The sequence below is a fragment of the Schistocerca gregaria genome, chromosome 2, assembly GCF_023897955.1.
Source record: "Schistocerca gregaria isolate iqSchGreg1 chromosome 2, iqSchGreg1.2, whole genome shotgun sequence".
Taxonomy (NCBI): Eukaryota; Metazoa; Arthropoda; class Insecta; order Orthoptera; family Acrididae; genus Schistocerca; species Schistocerca gregaria.
In genome coordinates, this window is record NC_064921.1 from 507,755,310 (window position 1) to 507,775,555 (window position 20,246).

Here is a 20,246-nt window from a genome sequence, read left to right on the forward strand (position 1 = left end):
TGACAGGTCACAGCTGGTAGTAACTGAATGAACTCTGACAGCACATCAGTACATCATGGATGGCTTGCATCATCATGTGTTACTTTTAATGTTATGGCTTATGCAACAGCATTGTGGGAGTATTTTGCAAAAGGACAACGCTTACTGACATGTGACACATGTCTCTATGAGCTGTCAGTGTAAAGTTAAGACACTCTTATGACAAGCAAGAACCCCAGATCTGTCCCAGACAGAACATATGTGGGACCACCTCAGACATCAACATTGTTCTAATGCCATATCAACAACAGTTAAGAATACTGTGAGGCAGCTTATGTCAGAAGGGGATAGAACAGCTTTATGACTCCCTTCCCAACCAGATAAGATCATGTGGCCAGGCCAGAGGGGGTGCAACGTCATAATTATAAGTGGGTTCATACTTCTAGGTTCTTTGTAAATGTGACTTAATTTCATAATCACTTAAATAACAGTATGTACCCACTCAAACCATGAAGTTTCATTTCATGCCCTCCTCCCCTCCTAGTTGGGCATTGTAATAAATAATTTTCCTTCCACATTTCGCCAAAATTCATAGTGCCTTTTCAGCTGCCCTTAAAGCTTCAGCAGAACACACTATCATTAACTTTCACTCTTTCTTACAAAGAAAATGCATCTACTTTCAAAATGTATCTTACTAGATACTGGCGATAACAGTATTCCAAGATATCCCTCACAATTTCCATTTACCTCACTCCTTTGTGAGTGCTGAAGCCCTATCAAAGAGTGTGGTTCAGTTGTTCCACCATGAGTGGTACTGAGTTACAAGAGGAATATTCCTACTCTAGTCCTGTCACAGGCAGCTCCTATTCCATCAAGACAGGGCCACCTGTGTGAGCAGCCATGTGATCTACCACGTAAGTTGCAACCACTGTGTTGCATTTTACAACAACTTACAGGCTGTCTGTCTGTACAAATAGCCAGAGCCAGAATGTGACCAAGAGACTGCTGGACCAATCAGTTGCTGAACATGGTGCCTCTGACATGAGGTACTATAGAGAGAGTAGAGGTAAATGATTTTGGGCATGTGTGACATTTGGTTTACACACACAGTACTGCAGAGGTTGCTTGGAATTGCACTGACAGCGTGCAGGATGGGTGCAGCAGACCCATGCAGTGAGGCTGGGAGCATGTGGAATTACAAATTCCACTTGCCATTCAGACCTGATGTCATGTCCACCTGGCAACACCCACAAAGAAGTGTATAGCATTGTATGTGTTTGTGCACATGCAGCACAAACCATAGCACTTACTCTAAAGTGTGACTTACCATTTAAGGAGGAGAAAGAGACTATTCAACAGATTTGAAGATATACCATGAAAGTCAATCAATGGAAAACCCAGGCTGGAAAAGGATAGTTGCTACTCACCATATAGCAGAGATGCTGAGTTGCAGATAGGTACAAGAAAAAGACAGTCACAAAATAAGCTTTTAGCCAACAACACCTTTTTCAAAAATAGATGACACAAACACACACACACACACACACACACACACACACACACACACACACACACACACACACACCGATACTGACAAATGCAACTCACATACACGAATGCTGTCTCTGGCAGCTGAAGCCACATTGCAAGCAGCAGCAGCAGTGCATGATGGGAGAGGAAACGGGTTGGGGGTGAGGAGGAGGCTGGGGCAAAGAGGGGGAGGGATAGCAGGGTAGAGGTGGGGGACAGTGAAGTGCTGCCGGGGAGCATGCAGGGATGAGGTGGAGAGAGGATAGAACAGCTAGGTGCAGGGAGGAGGATAGACAATGGGCAGTGGTGAGGTGGGGAGGGGAGGGGGGGGGGGGGGGTAGATAGCAGGAAAGGTGAGAAGTAAAAAGACTGGGTGCTTTGGTGGAATAGAGGGCTGTGTAGTGCTGGAGTGGGAACAGGGAAGGGGGTGGATGGGTGATGACTAATGAAGGTTGAGGCCAGGAGGGTTACTGGAATGTAGGATATATTGCAGGGAGAGTTCTCACCTGCACAACTCAGAAAAGCTGGTGTTGGTGGGAAGTATCCATATGGCACAGAGTTTGAACCAGTCATTGAAATTAAGATTGTCGCATTGGGTGGTGTGCTCAGCACTAGGGTGGTCCAGTTGTTTCTTGGCCACAGCTTGTCGGTGGCCATTCATATGGACAGACAGCTTTTGGTTGTTATGCCCACATAGAATATGGCACAGTGATTACAGATTAGCTTGTAGATCACATGACTGGTTTTAAAGGTGGCCCTGCCTTTGATGGGATAGGTGATGTTTGTGACCAGACTGGTGTAGGTGGTGTTGCAAGGATGTATGGGACAGGTCTTGCATCTAGGTCTATTACAGCAACATGAGCCATGAGACGAGGGACTGGGAGCAGGTTGAGGATGTAGTTGATCATGGTGACGTGGTGACACCCAACAGATTCCAAACCAACTACCTCCTCCCTAGTTGCCATCTGGATCAAGGGTGAGGGCACCGTATCCACTTTCTTTCAGAATCTCAATTACTTCTTCCCCATTCACTTCACTTGGTCCTACGGAACCCAACAAGCCACCTTCCTAGATGTTAAGCTCTACCTCAAAGATGGCTTTATCAGTATCTCTGTCCATATCAAACCTTCTAACCACCAGCAATACTTCCACTTTGACAGCTGCCACCTGTTCCATACCAAGAAGTCTCTTCCTTCTCACCCCGTATGCTAAGTCTCCCCTGACCCACAGTTCTGGGTCACTTCCCCAAAATCTACCCCTTCTCCTAGACTTCTCCAGTCCTTTTCATTCATCCTTCTTCGTTCCCCTTCAACCCTTCTGTGTGAAGGAGGAGTCACTGGCTCTGAAAGTTTGCCAGTCACAACAGTCTTTTATGTGTGTGTTCTGCCATAACTTGGTGAGTAGATTTTATAACTCACAGAAAGGTACACAAAGCAAGAAAGTTAAACAACACACTGTAAAACAATTTTTACATTGATATAAAATGCCGTCAGTAGTATAGACTTATAAAATGAATTGTGTAAGATACACAAACTCATTATACTGAATCAAAATTATGGTTTTTAACTATATTTGGTGTCACGAATGGTGGCGGTTGAGCTTAGGCATGTTCTGCACAACTACGTCATGCATTCTCTGACAGCCAGTGAGCATTCAGGAGTGTTCTGAGCACTTTGCTCCGAATGCTGTAGCTAATGCAAGCATTAAACATGATTGTAGTGAATTGTTTAGTGAATTTTTATTCAATTTTTTATGACTTATCATTGCTGATAGTGATGGTAAGTGATACATTCCGCATAAGCAAGGGAGAGACATAATTTGTTGGATATATAGCTTTTTCAAGCAGAAAGTAAGCACATGCACCTACCACAATTGTTGCTTGGAATTGTCAACAATGCAGTCCTCGTCTGTGCTTTGACATGCGCAAACAGCCATTGTTCATAGATCTGACTATAGTGACATTTCATTTAGCAAGCAATTCAGCGATTTTGCAGCACTCATATTAATTTTGCAATAATGCTGCATTCTTCCTGCATGACTTCATGTCACAATTACAACACCTGGTATTTATTTTCAAAAATTCATTATTTTTATTCAGATATTAAATACCTGACAACACAAAGTATTATTTGTTTTGTTCTTAATTTCTGATATGTTTATTTATTCGAACTTGTGGCATGCTGGAACAGCTATTGGTTAACAACTTCTGTTCATCAGTTCTACAAAAACCAGTCCAAAGTTGCGAATTTCACTTTCACTCAATGACTAGTTTGGTCCCAGGACCCATTTACAAATTGCCATAACATGGTCAAAAATGATATTTCTGAAAATGCAAAAGCCAAGCACATTTTTGACATGGTTTTTGCATATTTTGAAATACCATTTTTGACTATGTTATGATGATTTGAAAATGTGTCATGGCCCGAACCCAGTCACCAAATGAATTAAAAAACTGAAATTTGCAACTGATGTTTGTTTTGGTTTGCTCTTAAGAATGATTTTTCTGTTGCAACAATTCTGTGCTAGTTTCATCAGTGAATCAGTCCCTTCATTAACACCTAAGCATAGTTTTAACTTCTTTATTATTGACCAATGCCTCACTTGATGCTTTATGCACTTGTATAAAACTGATAATTATAAGTTATCATAAAGTATATCATCATACACTAATATTTTGTTCTGTTAACATCTACAATAAGTTATAATGTAAACTCAACATATGAAGTGAAGTTGACCCATATATTTCTGAATACAGATCATGATTAATTGATGTAGCATTTAATGATTATTTTATGAGCAATAACTTCATATAAGTAAAACATTGTACAGCCACTCTTCCCACTTTTGAAGTCCTAGTAAAATTTTAAACAAAATAACTATTGTAAACCAAATTACAGTAATTTATGGTTAATAAATAAAATATGATTTTTTTTCAGCGACATTATTAATTAAAATTATAACAGTACTATATTATAAATCTCTGCTGAGGATTGTGTACTTTTTTAATTGTGTGAACAGTTGAGTACCAATAATTACAGTCTTTACATTTTATAAGAGAAATACATTTGAATGAACTCAGCTTGACCTATGTTCTATCCCTTATCATATGTTTCTTTTCAGAAGCAGCCTTTAGATTCAAAATTGAGGGGAAGAATTATGTTTCCTGCGTACAGTTTATCCATAATGCTAGTATAAATGACAACTTTATGTTGTTTTATGACTGCATATGGCATGAAAATGATCTTTATGGAGAACAAATGAAAGTAGACTACTTCTTGAAAGACCAGAACAGAGATACTATGGAATTTGGAAGTTTCCACTTTATTCTTCCTCAGTGTCACTTTAATGATATAGGAGATCGTATGTATGATTTTATTTTACTTTTCATTTATTCTAAGTATGGTGGTTAGTTCTCCTGCAAACATAGATAGTTAATCAGTTTTTGACAGGAGTATTTAAAATGGACATAATGCTATGCATCACTGCTGAATTGGTATTAACAGCAAATAGAATGGAAGTACTTACCAGAGGCTTGGAAAACACTCAGATTTATACCCAAGAAGGAGAGCACTGAATATTGCAACAGCAAGAGTTTTGTTGTTTTTGAAGCACAGCACTGTCACATGATACATTTCTAGCAATGTTTACACGGTGATCAGAACATTTATTCAACAATATACCCTGCACACCAATATTTTGTGACATTTATTTACATCAGTTTGTGCATCAATCAACATTTTATCTAAATGAACCAACAGCAGGTTTAATTCCAGTGCTTTGATCTTTTGTAGAATTCTGAGTCCTATATGTAACTTTTTTAATATGTTGCTTTAAAAATCTGTAACCACTAGATACAATAATTTTTTGTGATGTAATGTGGGCATACATGCACATTTAAGGTGGTGGCTGCTGACCACAATAATAAGGTGATGATTCTGGATTGTGTGGGTGCTCAACAGTTGTTGTTCAGGACTGAACTTTTGAATTATTTGTTGTATTGTCACTTATCTATTCTCTGTTACAATTCATGAGAATCAATGGCTAACCCCATTATAAACACATTGTTGCTCATGGAAGATGGACTTTTGTGGTGGTTGACTTACCGAAATCAAGCTACTCGTGGTACACTCTTGACATAGTGGCCCATGAAAATCCCAGTGGTACATGATTTCTGATACTGAGTCTTGCACAGTCTCATGATTGCTAATAATGTGTTTGTGGCATTGTGCGCTTACCTGCCGTGTTAATGACCACTTCATGGTGTAATTTATACATGTTTCAAATTTTCTGGTGGATGAGTTATTATACACCTCATAAGATAACTCCTAGGTTATGATGCTTAAGGTATCTGCATTTAGACTTGGACATTTGAAACATGTTTTGCACGTAATATATGTATACATAATCTATCCTAAACAGATGTTGTACAAAGTTAAACTTTAATCATTTTTTAATATCAGGTTCTCAAAATAAATCATGTATATTAAAGGGAACGTTAATTACTAATCTTATATGAGTGTATACAAAAATGAGGCACAAAAAGAAAAATCTACTGAACAGTATCTGAAATGAGAGAAATTAGATCACAGTTGATAAAAGAAGTTCAGAAACAGAACATGTTCAGAAACACAATTGAGTATGACACATTTTCTGTGTTCAAAAATGGCTCTGAGCACTATGGGACTTAACATCTTAGGTCATCAGTCCCCTAGAACTTAGAACTACTTAAACCTAACTAACCTAAGGACATCACACAACACCCAGCCATCACGAGGCAGAGAAAATCCCTGACCCCGCTGGGAATCGAACCCGGGAACTCGGGTGCGGGAAGCGAGAACGCTACCGCACGACCACGAGATGCGAGCCATTTTCTGTGTTAAGAAAAAAAGTCAGTGCTCTCTGCATTCTGTTGTGGATTATAGTAAATTAGGCTAGATGCATTGTTTGTTGAAGCAGGTGACTAACATGTGATGGATTATGCAGCTAAAGAAGTCACCTGGTTTAGACTGAGACAGCTGCAACATTTCAGCTTCTGCCTTGGTTTGGTGGTCTATGGTATCAACATATGTCATGTTCAAGAAATGGAAAACTTATCTGTGACTAATTTTCACCTTTTTCACTATTACCTAAATTGTGATGGACTGGTGTTCAAGTGTAAGGCCCTCCACTTCAATTCTGTTACTGGTTCTTCACATAGAGATGGTCTGATTCTTTATTCTTGATCAGTCAACTTGCCTGACCACACTGGAAGCATCTGCTGCCCCCCCCCCCCCTCGCCCCCCGCTACCCTTCACCCTCCACCCCGCTGCCCACCTTGCCAACTGTTGTGTCATGTGGTAGGGAATTGTTGCTGTATACTTGTACAAATTCATCATGAATTATTGCAGCATTTTTCCCTTCCAGATACAGAAAACAAATTACTGCCTGATACTCCACTGTATCAGTGATCTGTGCCATTTTGTTCTGGCTCTTCTAACAGTGTGATGTGGTATTGTGTCATGAAGATCTTAATGTTTACCAGCACCACAGACATGTATCAGCAAACAAAAAAATTGTAAACTATTTTTCAAGGTTATGATTATAGCTTAACAATTATGCCTCATGTGAGTATGCGTATTAAAACATCCTAGAGTGTGACGACAGACTAAAATAAAAATGTTCCAGACATTGGCTTTAGTTATCTTTCTCTCTCTGGAACCATGATTTGCATCACTGGGTACTCAGTCTAAACATTTCCTTTAGCCTCTCTAGCATACGTATTAGTTTTGCATATAGGCCCTATCAGTTCCTAATGATTGAGAAATGGGAACGCATGAATATTATGGAAATGCTAGATCAGTTCTCACCATATAGAGGAGGCGTTGAGTCATAGACAGGCACATGTAAAAGGGTGCTGAAATATTTTTGCTTTGGGAAAAAGCCTTGCTTCTGCATTAGAAAACATGCAGGTCTGTGGGTGGATACGTGTGAAGAAAAGCGGCAGCATGTATAATTCTATTAGAAGATGTCAATATGTGCGTGTTTGAATAAGGGGAGGTGGGACAGGGGGAAGGGCATGTTTATGTGAGGGATATAACAAAGTTTGTGTGGCCCAGGAAAGTATAGAAAAACATGTAAAAATTGTGAGGGTGAAGGGAGGTAGCATGATCAATTTGAAGCCCCAGAAATAGTTGTATCAGCAGGAAGAATGTGGGATATGAGATGCTGCACCAACAAGTGGTGTGGTCGCATAGCCTTGTGTTGTGCATGGATAAGATTGTTGATACTGGGTGTCATGGAAGTCAGTTCATGTGCAGATCAGAAGGCGACAATCAAACATAAGAAAGAAGGGAAAGGGAAGGACAGACATTAAGTAAAGTAAAATGTTAGAAAATAATAACAAAGAGAAACTGCACTGGGTAGTGGGATAGATGGAAAGCTATTTGACACATTCGATATTGAAACAAGATGTATCTGAAAATGTTAAACATAATACTTGTGAAGACAAAAAAAAGTAACAGTAAATTTACTACATCAAAATATCAGAGGTTTAAAAAACCAAATTGATGAATTTCAGATCTGTTTAGATGAGCTACAGTCTACAAATCCTTTTGATATTATTTGTATTTCTGAACATCATTTAGGTAGTGAAATTGAAATGCTTAATATGGAAGGGTATACCTTAGCTTCAAAGTATTGTAGAAAAGAGATGGAAAAGCAGGAGTTGCCACTTACATTAGAAAGGGTCACAATTATAAAAACATTGACATTCTTAAATATTGTAGTGATCAGCATTTTGAAGCATGTGCCGCACAAGTAGAAACACACAAAATACAAATAATTATAGTCACAATATACAGGGCTCCAACTGGTAATTTCCAGCTATTCACTAAACATCTTGATGCAGTATTAAAATTCTTAACTTTTAAAAATAATGAACTCATACTTAGTGGAGACTCTAATTTAAATATTCTGGAGGATAGTCACTCAAGATTCATACTAGACTTTCTTACCATTTCTTATAATCTCATTCTCTTAGTACAGTTTCCAATCAGGGTTATGGGTACCAGCAGCACTGCTATTGATAACATTTTCATAGATACTACTACACTAGCGAATCATTGTATAAGTCCAATATTTAATGGCCTTTCAGATCATGATGCCCAGTTGTTTCCATTTAATATAGTGGGGTCTGATGCAACTAATAACAGGAAGTGGGAAACTATATGAATAATAAATGAAACAAGAATTGAAGGTATAAAAAACTGTTTGAAGAATACAGTCTGGAAAGATGTATACAATTCACCCAGGATATATGATTGAAAACTGCTGTCCTAAGAAAGTAATCAAAGCAGATAGATTAAATGTTTCAAAACCCTGGATTACAAATGGAATAAAAGTATCTTGCAAAACAAAAAGAAGACCGTACTTAATGTCAAGGGAAAATGATGACTACAGAGCTAAATCACATTACAAATTATATTGTAAAATTCTAAACAAATTAATCAGAACCTCAAAATTTATTTATTTTCAAGAAAAAATAAATGCCTCTAATAACAAGATAAAAACTATACTGAACATAGTGAAATGTAAACAGGAGAAACAAATCAGGCAAATGAGGAAATTATGTTAAATGTAAATAATGAGTTGATTAGAGATACCTCCAAATTGCAGACACTTTCAACTATTTTTACCTTTCATTAGCAGACAACTTAGATTTTCTTAGTTCCTCAGAAGACAGCTTAAAATATTTAAAAAATGAAGTAGTTAGTTTATTTGGCCTACTTCTATTCACTAATGAGTTATGGAATCTTCTTTTGGTGAAACTCCTCTCACAAAGATAACATTTTCAAAATTCAGAAATGAGTCATTAGAATTATATCTGGTGTCAGTCCTAGATCATTTTGCAGAGACCTCTTTAAGAAACTTGGTATTCCAACTTCTTCTCAGTACATATACTCATTGATGTCCTTTGTCATTTCCAACATGTCTCTTTTGACACACAGTAGTGGAAAACATGACTATAATACCACAACCAAAACAATCTGTATAAGGACTATAAAAGCTTAACATTAGTACAAAAAGGAGTCAAATACATTGGTACTAATATATTCAGTAACTTACCAGAGCATATCAAAGGTTTTGTAAGTGATAAAGATCAGTTTCTGAGTGAATTAAACAGCTTCCTATTGGCCAACTCCTTCTACTCCATTGATGCATATTTTCACAAGGATTATAGCTCATAACTCTGATGGCATTAGAATTACACAATATCCATATATCTGAGTCAGGAAAAAAAATATAGCTTTGACTCTTTCCACATCCCTGAGACTCCTCTCCAAGGGATCCATGGAAAACGATAAACGTAATGTAATGTAAATGTCTGATGATGGGCTTGTAAGATGAAAACTGGTTAACACAATGAATTAATACTGTAGAACAAATGCAGATTAGTGCTTTTCATTTATTATAATGTTGTTCTAGCAAGAACCTGTGGAAGATCCAGTTGACATGATGTAAACTACAATATGGCAATAAAGGATTCAAATAAGAACAACTAAATGTAGTGAAACATTCTGAAGAGCTGTCTGGTAATTTTTCAATGTCTTAGGAGAACTGCTTTCTAACTTCAGTAATTATAAAACTGTATCTACAGATACGCAAATAAAATCCATCCCTTACAGCAAGAGTCAATATGCATGACATCTCCATAGATAATTTAAATGGCAAGTGTCCAAAAGCCATCCAACCTAACTACAGGTCAAAAGTATTTTAGAAATAATTATGGCCATTAAGTGTGTGAAATATAATGTAATCAACATTATTTGCAATTTACAGTAAATAATACTTGAAAACAATGAAAAAGTATGCATGTAAATGTAACTCTATCAAATCTGAAAACCAACAAAATGGTTTCATTTACAATGAAATCTTTTAAGCTTTTGGCAAAAAGGTCTTCTTCTTAAGCAGAAAACACACACACTTTCATGCAAGCACATATCAAAGTCACACATGAATACTGTCTCTGGCCACCGAGGCTGGCCTGCGAGTGACTGTGGTTGATGGCAGATGCAGTCCATGGGAAATGGGGGTAAAGAGAGGGCTGTGTGGTGAGGGGGAGGGGGAGCATACAAGGATGTGGTGGGGATGGGGTAGAGTTGTAGAGTTGCTAGATACAGCAGGAGGTTTGATTTTTTTTTGTTTTGGGGGGGGGGGGGAGGGGAGGGAGGTGGAAAAAAAGAGAAGTAGAGGAGGAGAAAAAGGCTAGTGGATGCTTTGGTGGAATGGAAAGTTGTGTAGTGCTGGAGTGGAAGCAGGGAATGTGGTGGGTGTGTGGAGGGCAGGGAATAGTGAAGGTTGAGACCAGGGCATTACAGCAGAGTTCCCACCTGTGCAGTTGAGAAAAGCTGGTGTTGGTAGGAAGGATCAAGATGGTGCAGGGACTGTGAAGAGTCAGTGGAGGAAATGGCTGATTTCTTTTATGCATGAGGGTAGGTTAAGAGCTATGGGCTGAAGGTTTTGGTTCACAAGAGCAAAGCTTCTCTCAGTGGGGGCACAGTACCCAGCCACCTTGGGGTACTCTGGGTGGATGGGTTTATGGACTTTCTGTCACACTTATAATGTAGAAGTGTGGGGAGTGGTAGGAGTGAGGAGAAAGACAGCCTCAGGGGAAAGATCCTGGGCCTAGGAATTTGAGGAGACACTAGGTATCCTATTGGATTTCTGGAATGGGGTCACTGTGGCAGTGGACGAATCTGACAACTGGTGAAGTTCTTCTATATCTACATCAACATCTATACTCAGCAAATCACCATGAAGTGCATGGCTGGGGGTACATCCCGTTTTCCCAGTTATTATAATTTCTTCCTGTTCCATTAACATATGGAGTGCAGGAATAATAATTGTTTGAATGTGAGCAGTAATTATTCTAATCTTACCCTCATAATCCCTATGTGAGTGATACATAGTGGGTTGTATATTCCTAGAGTAATCATTTAAAGCTGGTTCTTGAAATTCTGTTAATAGACTTTCTCAGTATAGTTTATGTCTATCTTCAAGAGTTTTTCAATTCAGTTCCTTCATTATCTCTGTGGCACTCTCCCATGGATTAAACCTGTGACTATTCATGCTGCCCTTCTTTGTATACATTCTATATCCCCTGCTAGTCCTATCTAGTATGAGTCCCACACACTTGAAGAAATTCTAGAATGGATCACATGAGTGATTTGTAAACTATTTCCTTTGCAGATTGATTGCATTCACCCACTATTCTACCAATAAATTGAAATTTACCACCTGCTTTATCCACGACTGCATGTATGTGATCATTCCATTCCGTATCCCTACAAAGTGTTACACCCAGGTATTTGTATGAGTTGGTTGATTCCAGCAGTGACTGATAGTCATAAGATACTACACATTTTTGCTTTGTGAAGTGCAAAATTTTACATTTCTGAACACTTACAGTAAACTGCCAATCTCTGCACTACTTCGAAATCTTATCAAGATCTGACTGAACTTATGCAGCTTCTTTCACACAGTACTTCATTGTAGATAACTGAATCATCTGTAAAAAGACTGATTGTACTATTAATATTATCTTCATGGTCATTAATATATGACTTGAACAGCAGGAATCCCAACACACTTTCCAGAGGCATACCCGAAGTTACTTCTACATCTAATGATGACTCCTCACTGCTAAAAAGTTCTCTGTCCTTGTCACAAATTTCACTTGATACCTCATATGATCATATATTTGACAATAAGTGGTAGTGAGCCAAATCAAGAAGTACAGCATCTACTTGATTTCCATGACCCAAAACTTTCAGTATGTCATGTGAGAAAAGTGTGAGTTGAGTTTCACATGATCAATATTTTCGGAATCCATGCTGGTTGGCATGGAGGAAGTCACTCTCTTCAAGATATCTCATTATGTTACAGCTCAAAATATGTTCTACGACTCTATAACACATTGATGGAAAGATACTGGACAGTAGTTTCGTGGACCACTCCTAATACTCTTCTTGCAGATGGGTGTGACCTGTGCCTCTTTCCAAGAACTGGGCATGGTTTTTTGTCCAGGGGATCTGCAATAGATTACAGTTAGAAGTGGGGCTAACTCAACCGCAGATTCAGTATAGAATATGGCATGGATTCCATCAGGGTCTGGAACTTTGTTCACTTTTAATGATTTCAGCTGTTTCTCGACACTACTGATACTAATACTTATTGCATTCATCTTTTCAGTGGTACAGTCATTAAATTGGGGTAATTCTCCTGGGTTTTCCTTTGCAAAGCAATATTTGAAAATCAAGTTAACCATATCTGCTTTTTCTTTGCTACCTTCAGTTCCAGTTCCTGTCTCATTCATTAGGAACTGGGCACTAACTTTGGTGCCACCAACAGCCTTTACATATGACCAGAATTTCTTTGGGTTCTGTAAAAGATCACTTAACAATATTCTGCTACAGCAGTCAATGAAGTCATCACACATTGCTCTCTTGACAGCCAACTGTGTTTCATTCAGCATCTCTCTATCTATGTCACTATGCTTTGTTTTAAATCTATTATGCAGTAACTTCTGTTTCTTTAGAAGTTTCTTTACAGTGAACGTGTACCAGGGAGGGTTGCTCCCATTATGAAGTTTTCTACTGGGTATGTATCTATCCAGTGCATGATCAACTATTCTTTTAAACTTGAGCCAAAGTTCCTTCACATGCTCCTGTCCAGTGCAGAAAGTATCAAGTACTTCATTGAGGTAATCCCTGTGACTTTTTAAATACAACATGACAAGAAGATATGACCCTTACTCCTCATCTTGTCATTTCACAATTTTAACATAATTGCAATCTTGTCTAAACACAATATAGCAAATATTCAACTGAAATTCAAATCACTACTATAACGTACTGTCAACCTTAACAAAGCATAATCCCAATCCAAATTAAGTGGGCTTACCACTTTGTGCACAAACATGTTCTAAAGAAAAACATAAGATGTGGGATGAATTTCAGGAACTAGTGAAAATTTTCATGGGGTACTCTAAATATAATTAAGGTCCTAGCACATGTGCAGTCATATAAATGTGAAGTGCTGCACATGTAGCTCATTCATTACCAGTGCCCAATAAACAGAGAATAGATGTGCAGTAAGAGACAGCTTGGAAACATGGACAGAAAAGATGATGAATGGATGCTGCACAGAAATCGAAAGGTATGAACATCACTGTATTGCTCTGAGCCCTGTAAGAGAGTATGCCCTCCTTGGGGCTGAAAAACTATGGCACATTTCAAACATCACTATTTTCAACATCATCTGCTTCTACTTCTAATTCAAGTTTTTTTTACAAGTATTTGTTATAAAGGCTCTTTAAAAAATGTGAAACTGGCAAACAAAAGACTTTTTTTAAACCATTATCAGTAAAATTGCACCCAGCAAGAGAATCTCTTATTTGGACATTACACAAATTCACTCCGTTATTTCAGGTTTCCCAAAAAAGATTGTTTTTATTAAACTCATTTGTAGAATAATCATTTTCATTACTAAATAAGACTGAGTCAAAATTTTAGTAGGACTTTTGAGTCAAACACATCAAACACATAAAATCAGCTCACATTTCACACTTGTTAATATTTTGTGTACTTTATATTCAGAAGTACTGGGGTAAGAAGTAGAGACAATATATAACATATTATTTTTGGACTCTGCTTGTGTGCTCATCAGGTGGCATCTGTGTCTACCAGAGTCAGTATCTTGGGGAAGGAGATGTTCTCCATCCTGGAAGTGATGGGTCAGTTTTTCCTTAATAGTCCTAAATGGGGCATGGCTAGAGCCTACATGGCTGGCTTTAACATTTGAGTGATTTACAAAGGAAACACTAATCACTGTTTCTTAATATCCATTGGGAAACAAACTTTGGAAACTGTCAGCGAGCCTACATTTTGTTCTGGAGGCTGATTGGCCCAAAATCTGCCTGCAAAAATAATTTCTACATCTACATCTACATACATACTCTACAAGCTACCATATGGTGAGTGGTGAACAGTACATTCTACCACTAATAGTCATTCCTTTTCTGTTCCACTTGCAATTAGAGTGAAGGAAAAATGACTATCTATGTACCTTCTCATGAGCCCTAAGTTCTCTTATGTTATATTTGTGATCTTTAAGTGAAATGAACGGTGGTGGCAAATTTTCCCAATAGCATTTCTCAAAAAGAACACCACCTTCCCTCCGGGGATTCCCATTTGAGATTCTGAAGCAACTCTGTCGAGCTTGCTTGTAGATTGAACCTACCAGTGACAAATCTAGCAGCTTGCCCTGAATTGCTATGATGTCTTCCTTTACTCTGACCTGATGGGAATCTCAAACAGTTGAACAGTACTCAAGAATGGGTCGCACTGGTGTTCTTTATGTGGTCTCCTTTACAGGTGAATGACACTTTCCTAAAATTCTCCCAATAAACCAAAGTTGACCGTTTTCTTCCCTATTTCAATCCTTGCATGCTCATTCCATTTCTTATTGCTTGGAAGCATTATGCCAAAATATTTAACCATTTGGCTGCTGCAGCTGCAAATCCAGTTGGCCTTGAGATTCCCAATTCATTTACCTGTGCTAACAACCATTTCTGTGGACTGCCGTCTGTGCCTGAGCTCTTTGTTCAGCCAACTTTGCCCTGTGATGAGTATTTCTGGAGTCAGGGTGAACACAGCTGTCTGGCAGTCTGAGTGTGACTGCCAACGATACAAATAAACACAATGTATCTGGATACTTATTCTATAGCTTCGAATCTGGGTAAGAAACGCTTGACAGACACACTTGACAGACACACTGAAACTGCTTATGCTGTGAACATGTAACTCCTCATGAGAGGCTTTCATTCATTTGCAAATAGTTCTTGCAAATATCATAGGGTCTCTGTACACATCTTAGTTTCATTTGACATACTGATACTTAATTATCAGCTTTTTGTACACACCTTATGATATAAACACTGGAGAATTCATAATGATTAAACATTGATGTTCATTTGTACTAGCACAATAATTCGACAGAAACAACTTTCAAGGGAAGCATCTGGACACCGAGACCCACTTTCGAAACTAATCACTATATTTTGATATGATTAATGCAATAAATTATACCCAGGGAAACTTCAAAACCAAAAAGCCAATATTTCTGAATTTGTTTTATACAGGACACAATTGTTGTTATACAGTAGAAATAAATGATTATGTATAACTATTATTTAAGAATCCCATAAGGAAATACTAAAGCATCTACACTACCTAATTAAACATTACCTTCCATTCCTAATGACTTTTTGTGCCTCATGTGTGCAACTGACCATCATGTAATGAAGTTAATCTTCATATAGTGCATAAAAGAAAAGTTCAGAAAAGTTGTCCAGAAAATTGGAAAATTCTGGAAATACTGAAAGAGCTTTTTTCTATGGGATTTTCATGATTTTCATTATTCATGATTGAAATGATCAATATGAAGAATACTCCTTTTGTTTTGTCCATTATGGTCTCAGAATTGAAGCATCCAGTCTGTATTTGTCAGCTCGGACTGGATGTTTCACATGTTCATACATAAGATGTTTGTCAGCAAAGTAATTCATCTGGGGAGGCTCTTCAAGCTCACATAATGTGTTTTTGGTTATTTATTTATTTCTTATAGTGTTATATTTCCCATCCTTCTTTCTCATTCTGGCTTCAGATCAGCAGTGGCAAAGTTAGAAAACAATTTTTTTTAAAAAAATTTGTACTTATTCTTCTTTTTTTAAAATTTTTTAATTTTTAATTAATTTTTTCAGAAGTAAGAGCTTAACTTCATCTTCCAGATGTAGCAACTTAGCTGTAAGTTCTTCTTTGTGTGGTATGTTTCCAAACATGGTACAACACACAAAAGTACATTGCATGTTTTGCATTCATTTTTCATTTCTTGCCGCATATACTGTTTTCAGCAGACAGCACATCTACATCATAGTCTACATTTCTTGGACTGGTCACTTGGAATGACATCTTACAGTAAAGTGCAGAGGATTCTTGTCATCAGAGCATCTTTCTTTCCTATCTCTTCTCCAATATGTAGCAAATTTTTCCACAAGTTCTTGTACCAGATGTAAATGAAAATCTGCTAATGGTATTTTTCTCCCTTTTGTCAATGATCTGTAAAGAGCATGAGCATTCAAAACACAAGGGTCCACAATGCACAAAAAAGAACTTTTTGTATCATTTAACAGATTTATCCACAGATCCAATCAAGCTTAATAGAATGTTCTACTGCATTCATACTTGCATTGTAGTCAACAACACATTGTAGCTTCATTACTTTCTCGCCAGTCTTCATGTCTGTCTTTCCCATGCCACACATATCTATAGTGTTACAGGTAGTCAACATCAACACTTCTCTCATGTCGCACCACTTGATGTCAAGCACTGTATCAGTTGACATAAACTTAACTTCTCCTCACCCATTGCTACATACAGTGTGCATACTGCTGTTCTGTGGTTGTCAGGCCAGAGGAACAAGTCTGGACCTGTGTGCCAATTGTTCTCATTCACTGTGTAGCTTCATTAGTGTTGTCATTATATCACCAGATTTCCTCAAATTATGGACTTCAATTTCTGTTATGCCTGTATATACAGTGAAATTCAAGATGTATTCAGTTTTACAATCGGACAGCACAAATGTTTTGATTCCAAATCTGCTTCGTTTCAAAGGAATGAATTGTTTAGAAGATAAGCAACCTTTGAACAATAATAGGCTTTCATCGACACAGAGCTTTTTGAAAAGATTAAACACGATGTTGAATGCCACACAAACTGTATTAATTATTTTCCTAATTTTAAACAAACTGTCATCACCACAAATGACCGAGTTGTCACTAAAATGCAACATTCTCAAAAGTAACAATACGATCATGGGACATAGCTTTGCTGAAAGGTTGAGTGCTCAGAAGTACAAAGTAATTATAACTAAAGTTAAACTTTCAAACTGCTTTAGAAGTAACACCACTGGTCACAATGACATCAAATTGCAACAAAATATTATCGGAGATGGGGGAAAACATATGGTAGAAGAAAAATAAATAGTTAGAAAATATAGCAATAGATGGTGCTTTTGCTGTAAGCATAATAATTTCATAGTGGTCAACTACAAATTACAAATAAATCATGCAACAATGCCTTAGGTATACATTTGACATTAAACAAACTGTACTACTCAGTGTGCATGGGTGTACAGGTGTGATACTGTTAGTTATTAAAGCTCATCTACTGTGGCAAGGTCATATCACATTGGATGGGAAAAATTAGTTTTAATTGTCCTGAGGCCAAAAACTGCATAAAAAACATCTATCACATCAGTTTTTAGTTGTCCTGATGCCAAAAACCACATTAACAGCATCAATCAAAATCAAATCTGAATATTGATTTCCATGTGACTGGTGCAAAACATATTCAATATTCTGTTCACAATTTCTGCAACAAGTTGCAACCGAGACACAGCATGTTCCACAACTGATCGAAGTGTTTCAGGGGTCACATTGAGAATGTGTTGAGCAATGCATGCCTTCTGTGCAGATAAGTTTGCAATCAGAACACTGAACAGTCTTTCAGATATCCACACAGCCAGAAGGCACACAGATGAAGATAAAGTGATCTGTAGGGAAATGGTGGCTGATAATTCTAGCATTTCCAAAATGGCAGAGCTGTTTAACTGGATTTGCAATGTACGGAGGTGTACCATCTTGCATAAAAATGTTCCCATCCACACATCCACGCTGTTGGAGAGCTGGAACGATGTGGCTGCACAAAAGACACTCATAGTGCTTACCAGTGACGGTACAGGTAACAGGATTGGGAGCACCTCTCTCTTTAAAACAATATGGCCCTATGATAAATAATGCCCTTAAACCTGCACCTCACAGTGACCTTTTTAGGGTGAAGTGGTACTGGTTGATTTACGTGTGAATTTTCCGTTGGCGATATTCGACAATTCTGTGTATTGACATATTCTGTCAGATGGAAGTGTGCTTTGTCTGTCCACAAAATCTTCCACAGCCAATCATTGTCCATTTACATGCAAGCAAGAAATTCTAAAGCAAAGGGCTCTCTTGCTGGCAGGTGAACAGGAAGCAACTCGTGCACATGTGTAATTTTGAATGGATAGCAAAAAAAGATGTTTCATACGATTTTACGCACTGTGTCCAAGAGTATGTCCTATGTTTGAGCAGTTCTCCATGCACTACACATTTGCACAACACCACTTGTTTCCTCCTGCATTGCTATGGTCTCTGCTTTCACTGACATTAAGTCAATTTGTTTCCTCCCTCTACCAGGTTGCACACCAAAAGAACCCATCTTTTCAAGTTCCCAAATCATTTTCTCCAGATCCACGGCAGTCATTGGGACCTATGCCTTTTTTTCAAACCTTTCAGTGTCTGGAACTTCTGCAGAGCAATGTTTGCTAAGTCACCATTCTTGTAATACAGCTTTACAAGCAGAGGAAAATCCTGCATTGAGACAGTCATGGCAAATGTCGCAGATGTGAAAGGAGGAAAAGCCATGTACCTGGCATGTTTATAGCAACTTCACTGGGTTGTGCACATGACAGGTGTTTTCATTTATCTATTGTGACACATACGGCACAATCTACTGATCAATTTTCACACAATTTTTTTTTCTTTTGCCATACGTTTTCCCTGTTCTCTGATAATATTCCTTTGCAATTTGAGATAATTCTGACCAGGGGTGTTATTTCTATGCATTTTGAAAGTTTAACTTTAATGATAATCACTCTGTACACACCTGGACCAATACTCCTTTATTCTCAACTTGGGCCATGAGAAGCCAAATACCAATGACACAATTCAGTTCCTCAAAACCAGTATCTTTCCTGGTGGGCATTTGAAAATGAACTGATTCTGATGTATTTTCTGTGGTGACAGTGTAAATTCAGTTCATTTCAAGTGCTATAAATTTCATCAGATTTTATGATTGAAAGAGCATGAAAAAGGATAGAATGCTTAAAGATGGCGCTAGTTGGCAATTTTGCCCTGAGGATGAGTCATCAAATCCTTGCAGAGCTGGACTGAAATTACGCTTTTGACAATGAAATCTGTTGCTAGGGCATGGCCTTTTATGGACTGATTTGTCTCCACTTTCAGAATCTGAAGAACTCTAATGGTGAGCTCTACTGGGTGAAGCACGTGGATGAATTTTACTATGAGATTTTTCTGAAGAATCGTCATCATCACTACAGTCATTGAAGATGCCACACTCACTGTCACTCTCATTCCTTGTGAGTACCTCCAGTATCTCTTCATTGGTGCAGTCATGCTGACATGTCAGTTGTCTGTGGAGCTCAAAAGTGATAGCACTCCAATTATCCTGATGAATAGGCAGTAAGCTAAATGACACCACAGAAACAGAATGCAGATGATCACACAAACTGGCTGTCATGAAAGTTGTAGAGCAAGTGCAAAATTTGATGGAAATACCGCTTTAACGACACCACAGAAGCAGAATGCAGATGATCACATGAACCAGCTAGCACGCATGTCAAACAGCAACTGTGAAATCTGATGAAAATACTGCTGAGGGGCTATGGATCTCTGTGAGACCGCAGGTAGTGGAACTGGCTAACAGTAAAAGCTGCCATTAGGATTCTGGTACTGGCCAGGCCGTGACAGTGAATGCCACGTGCAGCACACTTGGGAAACACCACTGCAGCAGCTAACGACAGCT

The 20,246-nt window shown here is 38.1% G+C and overlaps 1 protein-coding gene across 2 annotated transcripts in view; it reads left to right on the plus strand.

Annotated features, from left to right (window-relative positions):
* LOC126329050 (uncharacterized) overlaps positions 1-20,246 on the plus strand; it is a 207,858-nt gene that overhangs the window by 61,787 nt on the left and 125,825 nt on the right. For both annotated transcript variants that reach the window (XM_049996093.1, XM_049996091.1), the window contains one exon: positions 4,630-4,869. In XM_049996093.1, the coding sequence (XP_049852050.1) occupies positions 4,630-4,869 (240 nt within the window). The remainder of the gene's footprint in view (positions 1-4,629; positions 4,870-20,246) is intronic.